Source organism: Serpula lacrymans (assembly GCF_000218685.1).
Source record: "Serpula lacrymans var. lacrymans S7.9 unplaced genomic scaffold SERLAscaffold_7, whole genome shotgun sequence".
In the NCBI taxonomy this organism is placed as follows: domain Eukaryota; kingdom Fungi; phylum Basidiomycota; class Agaricomycetes; order Boletales; family Serpulaceae; genus Serpula; species Serpula lacrymans.
In genome coordinates, this window is record NW_006763296.1 from 2,697,769 (window position 1) to 2,709,843 (window position 12,075).

The 12,075-nt window shown below is 47.7% G+C and overlaps 5 protein-coding genes across 5 annotated transcripts; 1 reads left to right on the top strand and 4 right to left on the bottom strand.

The window, feature by feature from the left end:
* Positions 1-378: 378 nt before the first annotated feature.
* On the bottom strand, positions 379-684 carry SERLADRAFT_391139 (uncharacterized protein; the record flags this gene model as incomplete). The annotated part of the gene is made up of 1 exon (XM_007319000.1): positions 379-684. A coding segment is annotated over one exon (306 nt), but the record flags the coding sequence as incomplete, so codon positions are not given.
* A 407-nt stretch (positions 685-1,091) lies between these two features.
* Positions 1,092-4,146, top strand: SERLADRAFT_438652 (uncharacterized protein; the record flags this gene model as incomplete). The annotated part of the gene is made up of 4 exons (XM_007319001.1): positions 1,092-1,496; positions 1,550-1,659; positions 1,752-2,402; positions 2,469-4,146. 4 exons carry the CDS (start codon positions 1,092-1,094, stop codon positions 4,144-4,146), a joined length of 2,844 nt encoding a protein of 947 aa, XP_007319063.1.
* SERLADRAFT_391144 (uncharacterized protein) lies at positions 4,089-4,471 on the bottom strand (the record flags this gene model as incomplete). Its single annotated transcript, XM_007319002.1, is given in 2 exon segments — positions 4,089-4,402; positions 4,416-4,471. 1 exon segment carries the CDS (start codon positions 4,319-4,321, stop codon positions 4,094-4,096), a length of 228 nt encoding a protein of 75 aa, XP_007319064.1.
* Positions 4,472-4,778: 307 nt separating this feature from the next.
* SERLADRAFT_415890 (uncharacterized protein) lies at positions 4,779-9,895 on the bottom strand (the record flags this gene model as incomplete). The annotated part of the gene is made up of 8 exons (XM_007319003.1): positions 4,779-5,906; positions 6,109-8,768; positions 8,835-8,973; positions 9,044-9,095; positions 9,149-9,275; positions 9,327-9,466; positions 9,523-9,670; positions 9,727-9,895. 8 exons carry the CDS (start codon positions 9,743-9,745, stop codon positions 4,863-4,865), a joined length of 4,329 nt encoding a protein of 1,442 aa, XP_007319065.1.
* A 662-nt stretch (positions 9,896-10,557) lies between these two features.
* Positions 10,558-11,625, bottom strand: SERLADRAFT_469124 (uncharacterized protein; the record flags this gene model as incomplete). The annotated part of the gene is made up of 1 exon (XM_007319004.1): positions 10,558-11,625. One exon carries the CDS (start codon positions 11,158-11,160, stop codon positions 10,618-10,620), a length of 543 nt encoding a protein of 180 aa, XP_007319066.1.
* Positions 11,626-12,075: the final 450 nt, after the last annotated feature.

Here is a 12,075-nt window from a genome sequence, read left to right on the forward strand (position 1 = left end):
GCACGACCAAGGGTATCGACGCTTTTGATTGATTCACCCCACCCCGATCGCTAGAATCCTCGAAAGAAAACATAATTTCTGTCAATGAAGAAGCCTACTTTTTGCATGGTTTTAATTACCATTTTGCATTTAGATATGCGTATTCTCCATCGTCTCTCAAGTTGTAGTTATAACGCCTTCATACGCACCGACACATCTTTGAATGTCGTGCGGAATGATGAGTATTTCAATTGGTTATCATCAGTCAGCGTTCGGAAGTTTCATACGGTATTCGTCCATTTATCATCGGCAATTATATGTGAGTTCCACGTTGTAGCTATACAGATCATCGTACTGAGCTAGAATAATGATACAGCTAAATTTTCGCTAGCAAACATTTCATTGCGAAAAACGACTTCCCAAAGCTTCTCTTGCCTCTTCTTCCGTCTCCCAGGAACTTTCGTTGTATGGATTCAGTGATTGGCTTCTGCCACGGCCGACACCCATCCGCTGCTCGTCTGCTCGTGCTGCTCTCCTGCTGGATACATCGACGCCTTGTTTTGCATCGCCTATCTCGCCGCGGATATCTGTGCCAGTTGTGGACTGCTGGATAGCACCATGGTCGGTGTCCGTTGTGTCTGCCAGTCCGCGCTGTGAAGCGGGTGAAAACGGATTCTTCGATGATCCGTACCCGCCTGAGGAGGAAGCTATGGGTGAAGTTATTAGGTGTTATGTTTCACGGAAAAATGTGCTCACTGTCTCCTGGAGGGGGGTAGTTTTGTGTCGCCGCATCTCGTTCATTGTGGGGAAGAGCAGAGGTGTCCAGTGCTGGTGGGGGTGAGCAGAGGCTGGGATGAAGCTGGGTGCTTACAGTCGTTGACGAGGGAACCGTTCTGACCGTTGTTTCTGTACTCGTCGCTCATGTTTTCTGTATGAGTGGGTGGGCTGGGGTGCTATATAGCAGAGGGGTGGTGACATCATAAGATGGCGCGAACACGTGACTGGTCTGTGCGCTGCTTACGTGTACGGCTGGTTTGTTGATCGTGTAATTTTGCAAAAAAGTTCCGCGTTCTTTCCAAGTCACACCGTTTCTCTTTTCGGCTCAGAACTGAATGGCCGCCATCCTCGATCCACGGCCAATGACCGTCCGTCGGTCCTCCCGTATTGCTCGTGTCCATTCCTCACCTCCTTCATCGTCCTCGACAGCGACAAAGCATGTCTCCTCGCCGCCAAAGCCAACCATAACCACCACAGCCCCCCCGCCTCCCTCCCGCAAACGATCTCGCACACCGCCTATCTCTCCCATTCCAATCGACGATCCCCGTCTCACCCCTCGCGCCCTCCGCGCTCTCAAACGACAGCGCCTCTCCCTTGATTCTGCTCTTGAGCTCGATGTCGTCGACCCGTGCATGTCGTTGTCGCAACCCCGCAGTAGTTCTGCTCCACTCGTCGTACACCGCAAGAAACGCAAGGAAAACATCATAGCAGGCGATGTATTGCCAGTACGAGAGTCACAGGTGCGCATATAACGTACTATAGCTTGTTCTTAACCTTACAGCACTCTCCGCAGCCTGTAAAGCCACATTCTAAGCATGCAGATTCCACTCTCCGCGAGTCATCTCCACCACAGCCATCTCCGTTATCGCCCAAGTACACCTTCTCTTCCAGTGCAGATGAAAAGTATGTTTCTTCTTCTGCCATATCATGGCGTCGGATCTCTGTCGATTTCCTGATATTTGTTGACTGTGGAAACTGACCTGTTCTACTTGCAGTATTCTCAATGCACATACTATCTCGCTTTCATCTGAGACACACTCTTCAAACGTATCCTCTACTTCTATGAGACCACCCCCAATTTTACCAGAATTGGCCTCGTCTTCCTATCCGGCTTCAGATGTTTCCAGTATACCCCCACCGGCCACTCAGGCCTACGTCACTTATACCACACTCTCCTCTTCCGCTAGTCCCACATCAGCTTCCACTTCATTCGGGCATAAGCCATCGCAATCAATCTCACCGCAACCACATCCTGCTAGTTCCTCGTCGTCGTCCTCGTGTTCACCTGCGGGCTCCTTGACTCAGCCACCCGCACAGCCACACGTGGCGTTCCCAGGCCATGACTTGGAACTCGACCCAGTGTGGATGGATGGATCAGATAGTAGTAAGAATGACTCGCAAAGGCAGGTTGGTGTAGATTTGTTAAATACAAATCAAGTCCAATCGACAGAGAGGGGAAATGGTCAGCCAGATAATGGCGTCCTAAGGGACAGTCAGAGTGCCGACACGGACATGGAGTGTGAAAGCCCACGATTACATCTCGATAGAGATACACAACTACAAAGGGACCGAGAAATGATGCAAAGGGAGCGCGATCGTGAGGTTAATATATGGAAATTAGCGTGCCAGGAGCGGGTTGATTACATGTAAGTGCCGTTAGCCTGGATTGCAAGCATTTAATCGGAGTTTTCATCTATTTCTTATGTTTGCAGCTTAAGACGCTACGGTGTCGACACAATCAAAGCTATTGTTGCATCAGAAGCACGGAGTATATCTCCCGATCCTGAAGCTGGTTCAAGTACCACGCCCACTTTAGGGACCCGATTTAGGCTTTACACGCCCACGAGTTACACGTATGGTTCCTTGCCCGACGAAGATGACACCGATCCAGATGCCGAGGGCGAAGCTGATACTGATTGTAAATACGAGTATGGTGTAGGCTATAGCTGGGATTGTGATTACAAGATGCGATCTCTTGGGGATAAGGAGAGTGGTGATGGCATTGAAGACGATGACTTTGATGAAGACTATGATTACGATGAGGAGTTTGATGATGAGGAATATGAAGGTGAAAGTGATGAATCTCTAGGAGTTGTGGATGGTGATAATGGCAAACCAGTGGCGGAAGAACCAGGTACAGGCGACAAGGAGGGGCAACCCCGAGCCCTAACTCAAGCCCAAAACCCAACGACAAAAATGGACGTAGATCTCGTCTCTACCTCTGCTGCTGCTGATGCCGCCACATTTTCACATAACACTAGCCCTGACTTTAATTTCAGCCCATGTCCCTCTTTCGGTCTCTCAACGTTTTCGCAGTGTGAGACGACAAGTTATCAGGATAATGGAAGCAATTCCAGTACCACATTATCGACACCCCTTCTTCAACGTATATCTCTCCCAATTGGCCCAGGTACACCTCCGGGCCCCTCTAATCCAGTCACGTTGTCCAATCCATATGTGACGCCACGAATACCGCCTGTTCCGCCTCTCTCATCTTTGCACGTACCTATATTATCTGAGCCGCCCCGCGCGTATATGGGCCGTGGGACGCCTCCTGATCGGCGAAGGCTGGCAGAATGGGCGAGTGCAGTAGGCAGATTTAGCATGAGTATTGGCAATGTCTCAGGTATAGAAAGCCGCTTGAGCTCGAGCAGCGGACCCAACGTGATGTCAAGCTCGAGTGCCGGTGCAAATGATAGTATGAGTGCTTCATACGATGATATTGTTAACCCCGCTGCTGGCGAATGGACGTCCTTCCTCCATTCTCTGCTTGCACCTTCTCCCTCTCCTTCACCTTCACCCCCACTAGGCTCCTCTTCTGGATCAAGCCTGGGTGCTCTAGATTTGAGCAAAGGGTTGGGAGATCTGGATGTCAGCGCGTTGCCACTCTCTCTCCAATTACCATCGTCGATTCAAATTCCGAACCCATTCCAGCTTCCGAATTTCCCTCTGTCGCCTTCTTTTCAACTTCCACCTTTTCATTCCGCCGGGCAGATGATGTCATCAGATCAGGTATCCCCCATGTTCTCGTTATCGAACACCTTGCCGCTCTCTTCCCCGGCACTTCAGTTGTCCATTTCGTCTGCTCCGAGTCTGACTGCAACTTCAGGTGCGAATAGCGAAGGGATGAACTGGTTTGAACTTGGTCTTCCTGGTGGCGGTTCCTCCAATGCATCTTCTTCGACCCGGAGTTCCAATCCTAGTGGTGATGAACCAATGTCGTCTCATCCTCCTACCGCTTCTACTTCTCTACCTCCGGCATGTCTTCCAACGCCTAACTCTATGCTGCCTTCGTCGCCGATCACCTCTTCGTCTTGCGCGTCTGCTAGTGGACCTGCTATTGAAGATGTACAGAGGGAATCGAGCACGCTGCGCTTTGCACTAGGCTGATCGTAATGATGCTTGCCTTGGTCCTTGCTCTCTCTTGCGGCTCGTGCACATACGCATTCGACGACCATGCGGCCCCTGACTGTATATTATATATCGTGCAGTTCAAGGAAAACGACACGCCATAGTTCTTGCCTTTGGCACTGGTTGTCGAGGTGTGGAATAGGCTTCGTTTCATTGCCCATCGACCTGCCAGAGTTTATGGAATACCAGCAGACTTTTGGGATAATGATGGATATGCATTTGCTGATAACTTATACACTTCTTGGTTTCCCGTGTTCTTTAGTTCCTTACCTCAGCCACTTATATCCCCCATACCTCCATCTCAGCTGCTCCCTTATCCCTCGCCCCGTCACACCCTTACCCGTACCTCAAGAACGACTTTTAAGCTATCCGGAATTGCTATCCCTTATCGTCCAGTTGTAGCTATATATATGCTTGTTATCTCGTTTGTTCCTCCCCCCTTGACTAGCTACTTCCTTTCCATCAAATTGTCCTTTAAGCTTTTGCCCATGTTCTCTCTCCAACTTGATTTCTTTGTGGAATATATACATATGTACTGCTAGTGCCTTTTGTCTTTTATTACCTGAATGCAAGGATAGAATCCTGTCATCGATTATATTTTCGATAGGTTGCAAGTGCAAAGATAGTCTTGATATTGTCGTAAGATGTTATGATACATGATTTTAAAGAGCTCTTACACGCTGCTTCACAACTCTTCAAGCGCCAATATGAATGAATACAATCCTCTGGTCCAGTGATACTTCTTTGAATTTCGTCTTCGCAGTCTTCGCAGCTTTGTTAAGTGCTTTTGCTGCATTGGTACAGTCGAGTCCTTCACTGAACATATGCGTGTAAAATTCAGAAACCATGTGTTGGGCAGTCTTATCGTCCACTGCCCACATAGTGCCGATAACACTCCGGAAACCCGAAAATTGCATCCCAGCTGCTAGGTGAATGACTTCATCTGGCGTTTTTCTATCACCTACGGCGGTATGGCATGCAGATAGGAATGCGAACTGCTGGTGACTGAGGTCTTCTCCAATGATATCTATGAGGCGAAGGGGTTTATCACGCAGCGCAAACGAAGAATCAAAAGGCTGCGCAAAGTCTTGCTTTCCATGACAGGCGAGATGGATCCACGAGTGTTCGCGAAAGCCTTGAAGCGCAGCATCAGAAGTACCTTCGTCTCCGTTGAGCTCGGTAAACGAAACGGAAGCTGGAACAAGACCTTTGACAAGCTTGAGCTCAGTGCCTACAGACTTAAGTTCAGGTTCTTGGCTACTTTGGCTGGGTTGAGCCTGTCCAATTGCAAGAAAAGTACGGGTATCAGTGCTGTATCTCCGAGATCGTATCAAGGCGGCTATTGTGGGCGTGTAGGATGAGATGTAGATGTTCGAAAGGTTGCGCCCATCTTGGTGATATTGCCCTGCAGCGTGCAGTGGTAAAGATGAAAGCTTGGAAGTCGGACACCACCATATGCGAGATCCTCTAGGAATGATCCCCATCAGCTCCCCGACTACAGGCTTCACGATCAATTCCCACAGTTCCCTAAGAATCATTGTGATGCCTCTTTCTCTTGTTTTCTCCTCCCCTATCCCAGAGGTGCTCTTCAAGATATCCAAGAGCGACGTGGAAATTTCAGATACTTTAGTCGCTGTAACGTCGGGGAGGCGTACATGACGAGGTGGCCCGGTTTGCAAGATAATGATAGCATCACAGCTGTGCTGGCTAATGTTGACGATGACAACTGGTCCATTAAGCTGCAGCCCCCTGGAGCTCAGAGTAGGGCGTAGGCTTTAGAAAATGGCTGAAGCCTTCTATTTTTCGGATCTGATCCACAATGGAATCCCACTCCTTTGAAAATCTTCGATATCGCCTTGCTTCTTCTTCGAGTGATAGCCGTGAATTCGTACTACCAACTAACACATTTTCCGTATTTCTGCTCTGTAGTTGCCGACTAACTGTCTCGAACCTATCAGCTAGACATTTTCCGGCTTTTCCTACAAGACGCAAGTCATCCAATGGGGTTCTAAAGCGCGAGAGCTGAGTCCAGAGCATTCCTCTACTCCGCTCTGACAGCTCCACTGCAAGTTCCAACTTCCCTTCGCGAATTGCACAAGAAGTTGCATCCGCAGACAATGCCATAATTTCGGATATCTTCCGTGATTGCAGGACCTGATGGCGTGAAGAAACGGAAGGAGTGGCTGTGATATGATGATCTAGAAGATCGAACGAGACCTGATATGCCTTCAATGCAGATGTATCGCCAAATTTCTCAGCATCCGTAACCCAGCCCAAAGCTACCTGCAAACGGTCAAAGGGACTTCCAGTAGAATGACTGAGAGCACTGTTGTAGTATTCGAATATTTTTTCTTGGTCCCCAGCCTCGTGGTTCAAGTTGAAGCGTACCCCGTGGATTTTTATCAGGGACTGATAGATCCGCACGCGATTAGGATGGTCATCTGGAGTATAGGCTACGGCCTTTTGAAGCAGGAGGTACACCGCTAAAAGAGTCTGAAGGCTCTTGTCCTTCGTGTAGCATATTAGAAGGAAGTCGGAAAGTTGACATACGGTCATTGCATAAGAGGGATCGTCTGGAAGCATCAGCTTCAATGAAGAATAGGCAAATTGAATGGCTTGCTCAAGATCATCAAGATCACCCTGAGATTCATAACGACTATACAGAGCAGAGCCGAGACCCGTTAATGCGAGTCCAACCATAGGGTGCTTTGGGGGAAGTGACTCTAATACCGTCCTGTGGTATTGGATGGCCATTGTCAAATCAGACAAAACACCATCGACGCGGAACCGAAGGGAAAGGCAGGTACCAAGATTCGTCAAAAGAGCGAAGTGTTTAGGACCCTTGAGAGACTGAGAGTGTTCTAGCGCATTGTTGTAATATGCGATCACTCGTGACAGGTCATCACTATCTGCTTGATACTGATATCTGGCAAAGATTCCGCAAGCCAAGTTGGAGAGCCATAGACTATGGTCGTAGTGTTCTGGAGAATGCAGTTCAACGACTTCGGTGTGATACTGAATAGCAAGCTCCATATCATCCACATCTCCACGACATTGAAAACGACATATGAGAGCATTTCCGAAGTTTGTGAGACATGTAGAACGGTTGGGGTGCCCCGAAGGACATTCTCTAAGAGAGGTAGCGTATAACTGTATAGCTTCTTCCAGATCATCGATTTTTGCTCGTTGTTTGAAATACTCCAAGAGAGCATTGGCAAGGCTGACAGTAGCTAGAGAATAGATGGGCGAAACATGATCCACAGCGAGTAAAGTTCTTCTGTAGTAGGAGATAGCCAAGTCTAGGTCTGTGATTTCAGCTTGCTGTTCGAATCGGTTGTATAAAGCATCCCCGAAAGTCATCAGGCATGTTTTATAAGTGATGTGCTCCGGTTGTAGCAACCCGATGATATCACCGCAATATTTAATTGCCAGCTCTAAGTCATCTCCACATCCTTCCTGTCTGAAACGGATGATAAGGGCATCAGCGAGATGTAGCATCGGTCCGTTGAGCATAGGATCCCCCGGTTGGCAGATTGCGAGACCTTCTTCGAAGTATTGAATGGCTTGCTTTAAGTCACGAATGTCCCCCTTTTCCTTGAAGCGGTTTATAAGAACACTACCAAATCCGGTAAGACAGGTTGGGCGAGTGGCATGGTCACTTGGACATATTTCAAATAATGTCCTAAAGTAGTCAAACGCCAGATCCAGGTCTTTGAGCTGCCCCTTCTGTCTGAAGCGGAGTAGCAGGGCATTGGCGAGGTTAAAAAGGGATGAAATGTAGTTCGGATTCCGCCTATGCTGAAGATTAAGCGGTTTCTCGTAGTAGTCAATAGCAAGAACCAGATCATTGGAATCGCCACCGTAGTGAAAGCGGTTCCAGAGAGCATTGGCCAAATTGGTAAACAACAGAGTCCTATTGACGTCCCCTTCTGGACTGTACTTCACTCCGTCGGTGAGTATTTCTATGGCTGATTGAAGCTTGCCGTAATCTCCCCGGTGCTGGAACGCTGCCAAAAGGGCATTTCCAAGGCTATTGAGAAGCAGGGGATAACTGTGATGTCCAGGACGGCATAGAGCCATTGCAGAGCGTTGGTATTCAGTGGACAGTTCCAGATCTTTGTAGTCACCCTCTCGATCGAAGCGGAATTGCAAAGCTTCAGCGAGGCCGTAAAGAGAGGAGAAGCGGGCAGGATGCCCTGGAGGTCGCAATTCCAGTGCAGTAGTAGAATATTCAATGACAAGCTTTAAATCGTTTGGTTGTCCTCTCAAATCGAATCGACTGAATATAGAATTGGAAAGGGTTTGCAGTAATGCGGCACGATGTGGATGTCCCTGCTGGCAGTGATCTAGCGCAATGATGCAACTTTGAATAGCTAATTCAAGGTCTTGGGCATCTCCCTGATGAGAAAAGCGAAGCCGTAGTCCGGAGGCATAACTTTGGACCACCGCAAGGTATTTAGGATCACGAGGAGAGCACGAATCCACAGCAGAGCGATACAACTGAATGCTCTGCTCCAAGTCACTAGATTGTCCATAGCGGGTGAAGTTATGTTTCAGAGCGTTTGCAAGGTTACACAAAACTGCAATATGGCTGCCATGTCCTAGGGGACACATTTCTAGTAATCGCATGTTGTGTTGAATAGCCATTTGTAAGTCTTCGATATTACCTTTCTGCTCGTAGCGAGACAAGAGGCTATTTGAGAAAATACTGAGTAATTCTTTATATGACGAGCTTTGTGGTGGGCAGGATTGTAATTTTGCCCTGGCGGTCTCAACGACCAGATCAGCTTTGTCTTGGTTCGAGAGCTAAATATTACTCGTAAGTATCAGGCTATTTGTGACGACGTCTCTAATGTCCCTATATAAATGAACTTACTGGTAATGGATGCTCGATTTCAACAGCCTCATTAGCCACAGGTGAAACGTTTCTATAGGCTGACATTAGTCAAGCCCATCGCAGCGAAAGGGAAAAGACACAAACCCGGATATGGATTTTTCAGAGGTAACTAATGCGGAATGTCTATCTTCCAAGTTGCCGATCTTGACATCCAAATAACCTTTACAAACCTGCTGCTCCGACTTGGAGTCATAAATAGGGATCGATACGCCTGCATTACATGATTTAGCAACATATACAAGTAAAATCCATGCTCGCATACCATTGCTACTATCAAGAGACAGTAGTAGTTCACCGATTTCCATGTTCGCTTCACCTAACGACATCGAATCCCCACTTGGACTATTGGCATCTGGGGTGTGGCGAATGCAAAAACACATCTGCGAAGTCTTCACCGTGTTCCTAAAGTTATTTATGAGGACCAAAGCTTACATCAAAGTAGATGATACTTTACTTACAATGTGAAAGAAGAATTCCAGTTTGGATCGGAGGGTCCCACAACACAATCAGTTTTCATCGGTTCACATCCGTCTGCTTTGATCGTAACGAAGAGCATACAAGACTGAGGAGTGGGAAGCGGATGTTTGAGTCCCCTAGCACCGACAACTTTCAAGATGGACATGTCAATTATGGACCGAGATGCACAAAATATATATGTTTACCTGTCAGCAAGAACTGCATAGTTTCGTCCTTTTGCCTAGAAGATTAAATCAACATGCATCCACCCAGCAAAGATATAATACTTACTCAGAACTCCTGATTGAACTTATGTTTGAGGATAAGCGCAAGAAGAAAAAGACGTTACCAGCCTCGTTCACAACACGTACCTTGTCCCGGCCCTAGGGCCTAAGGACCGGCCAAGTGATTAACGTGAATTTCCATCGAGGCCTCGCGGCACCCGTCAGACCAATGGTAAGAGAAATAAGGTGTTCCTACACCTCTCAACAAGTTGAGCTCAGCATATTGCTGTCCCGTGTGCTAGGTGTTACGGGTTGATGATATGGCCTGTGGAAGGAATGGGAGATGGTGTGTTTAATGACCACAGAGAAGCCACAGATGTTTCTTCGAAACAGTACTACTGTTGTCACACTCAGTAAAAAAGCAGGTAGTCACAGTCAAGATAAAATACCAAAACTCGGAAATTGAATCGTGCATAGTCAGATTGCTGGGAACTCAGTTTCTCGTTAAATTCCACTTCAAAAACTTGGAGACGTAAAATTCTCAGCAGTATGTTTGTATGTAAGACCGATAACGGCGATTAAAATACCCGTGCTCTGGTTCGCTGTCAAACGTTCAGTGGAAGCTGACATAACGATCATATGGCGCATCGTGCATGGAGAGAAAATGCTGGATCAATGCGCCGCATGACTATCTATCCGCCAAGATTGGACTGTATCTTGTCACCTCCGTCTTGTGGGCCAGAGGCTATGGTGCACCAATCAGTACGATCAAACGGGGAAAGTGTTCCTACGCCGTACCTTGAACAGTGGTTCAAACTCTCGGACTCCTCCAATCGATATTGGTTTACCTCGTATCCACAAGCTTCTACCTTGTCAGTCTGACCTCCGCCATTTCCTGGAACAGTACGCTTCAAGCGTCATCCTCTTCTTGACCTTCCCCTTTAACACTGCGACAAGTGTTTGGGAAGATACCACAAGCGTGAAAATATCGGCGATGACTTTATTCTTGTGGTCGATAGGAGCTGAATAGACAGTCACGGTACTGCTGTCCATTGCTGCGGGCAGCGGTGGTGGGACAAGAACTTCGTGGCTGGATGGAATGCAGCGCTGCTTTTCACTAGGGGTACAGGCTTTGCTCCAACCCACGCCCAAAATGCCCCGTCGTTCTTTCTCAAAGAAACTGGAACTCTCATTGCCCAAATCATTCCACGACCTTGAATCCCTCAATGTCGTGAAAGTTCTCTCTGGGAAGGGTAGGTGGCACAATGTACTCAAGATCTCAGAAGGAGTAGTCCTAAAGCATGGCGGACTCAATTTGTCAAAGGAGGTTATATGCATGTGCATTGCAAAGAGTGCCCGTGCCACTATCTCTTGCCCAGGTTCAGCGCACAGGATGTACGTAGCAGACTTCTTCATTATTGTGTGTCTTAATACTCCGCCCCCAGCATACCGTTGAAAGTGCTTTTGTCAAAATCGAATGCCAGTCCTATTGGTGTATGGTGTATGTATTATGGAGATCAAAGGAGTATCTCTCGATGCAGGGGTGGATTCGCTGCCAGCGGAATCTCTGACCTCAATATGTAGAGCGCTAAAGCTTCTGGTGAATCAAATAGGGATGACGCAGGCCAGGATTATTGGATCTGTAACAGGTCGTGCCTTCCGCACCTTGCTTGTCCCCCCCCCAAAAAAAAAAGAACAAAAAAACACGTCTTCTTCTCGGTCTGCGATTCTCGGAAATACTTAACGCAGTTTTTTTTTTCGTGCCGCTGCGGACAATCAGCTGTAGGACTGGCATGGTTCAATCATTTAATGGCATCAATCCCGAGTAATTGTGCTATCGCTTTACGCACCGTGACCTTCTACCGAAGAACATTATGGTGGACCCAGAGACGATGGCTATAAAATCACAGCTATCATCGATTGGGCCAATACCGGATTTTACCGTGAATTTTGGGAGGTTTGTCGAACGCATGATCCCCTTTTTTCTTTTATTTTTTAACACCAGGTTGGTCGACCATCTTGTCCATAGTATTGCCAGGGGAGCGCAGGAATGACGAAATCCATTCGCACAATCCTTGACCACTTTGATCGATGCTTACAGTTGTAATTATTGCCTGTACTAAGCTATAAGCGCCCGTAAATACAAATCCTGTGCTAGAGTCAGCCTGGCTGCAATCGAGGTTACGTCGAAAGTCTGCTCCAATGCTGCCCCAGCGCTGCCAAAAATCCTTTAAACACGGGCGTGCATGACCTACCTCATATCTGGGAACTAACAAACGTCACCTCGCCAAGAAAATCGAGTACAAATGATGGTGTTCTGATCAAGATCGT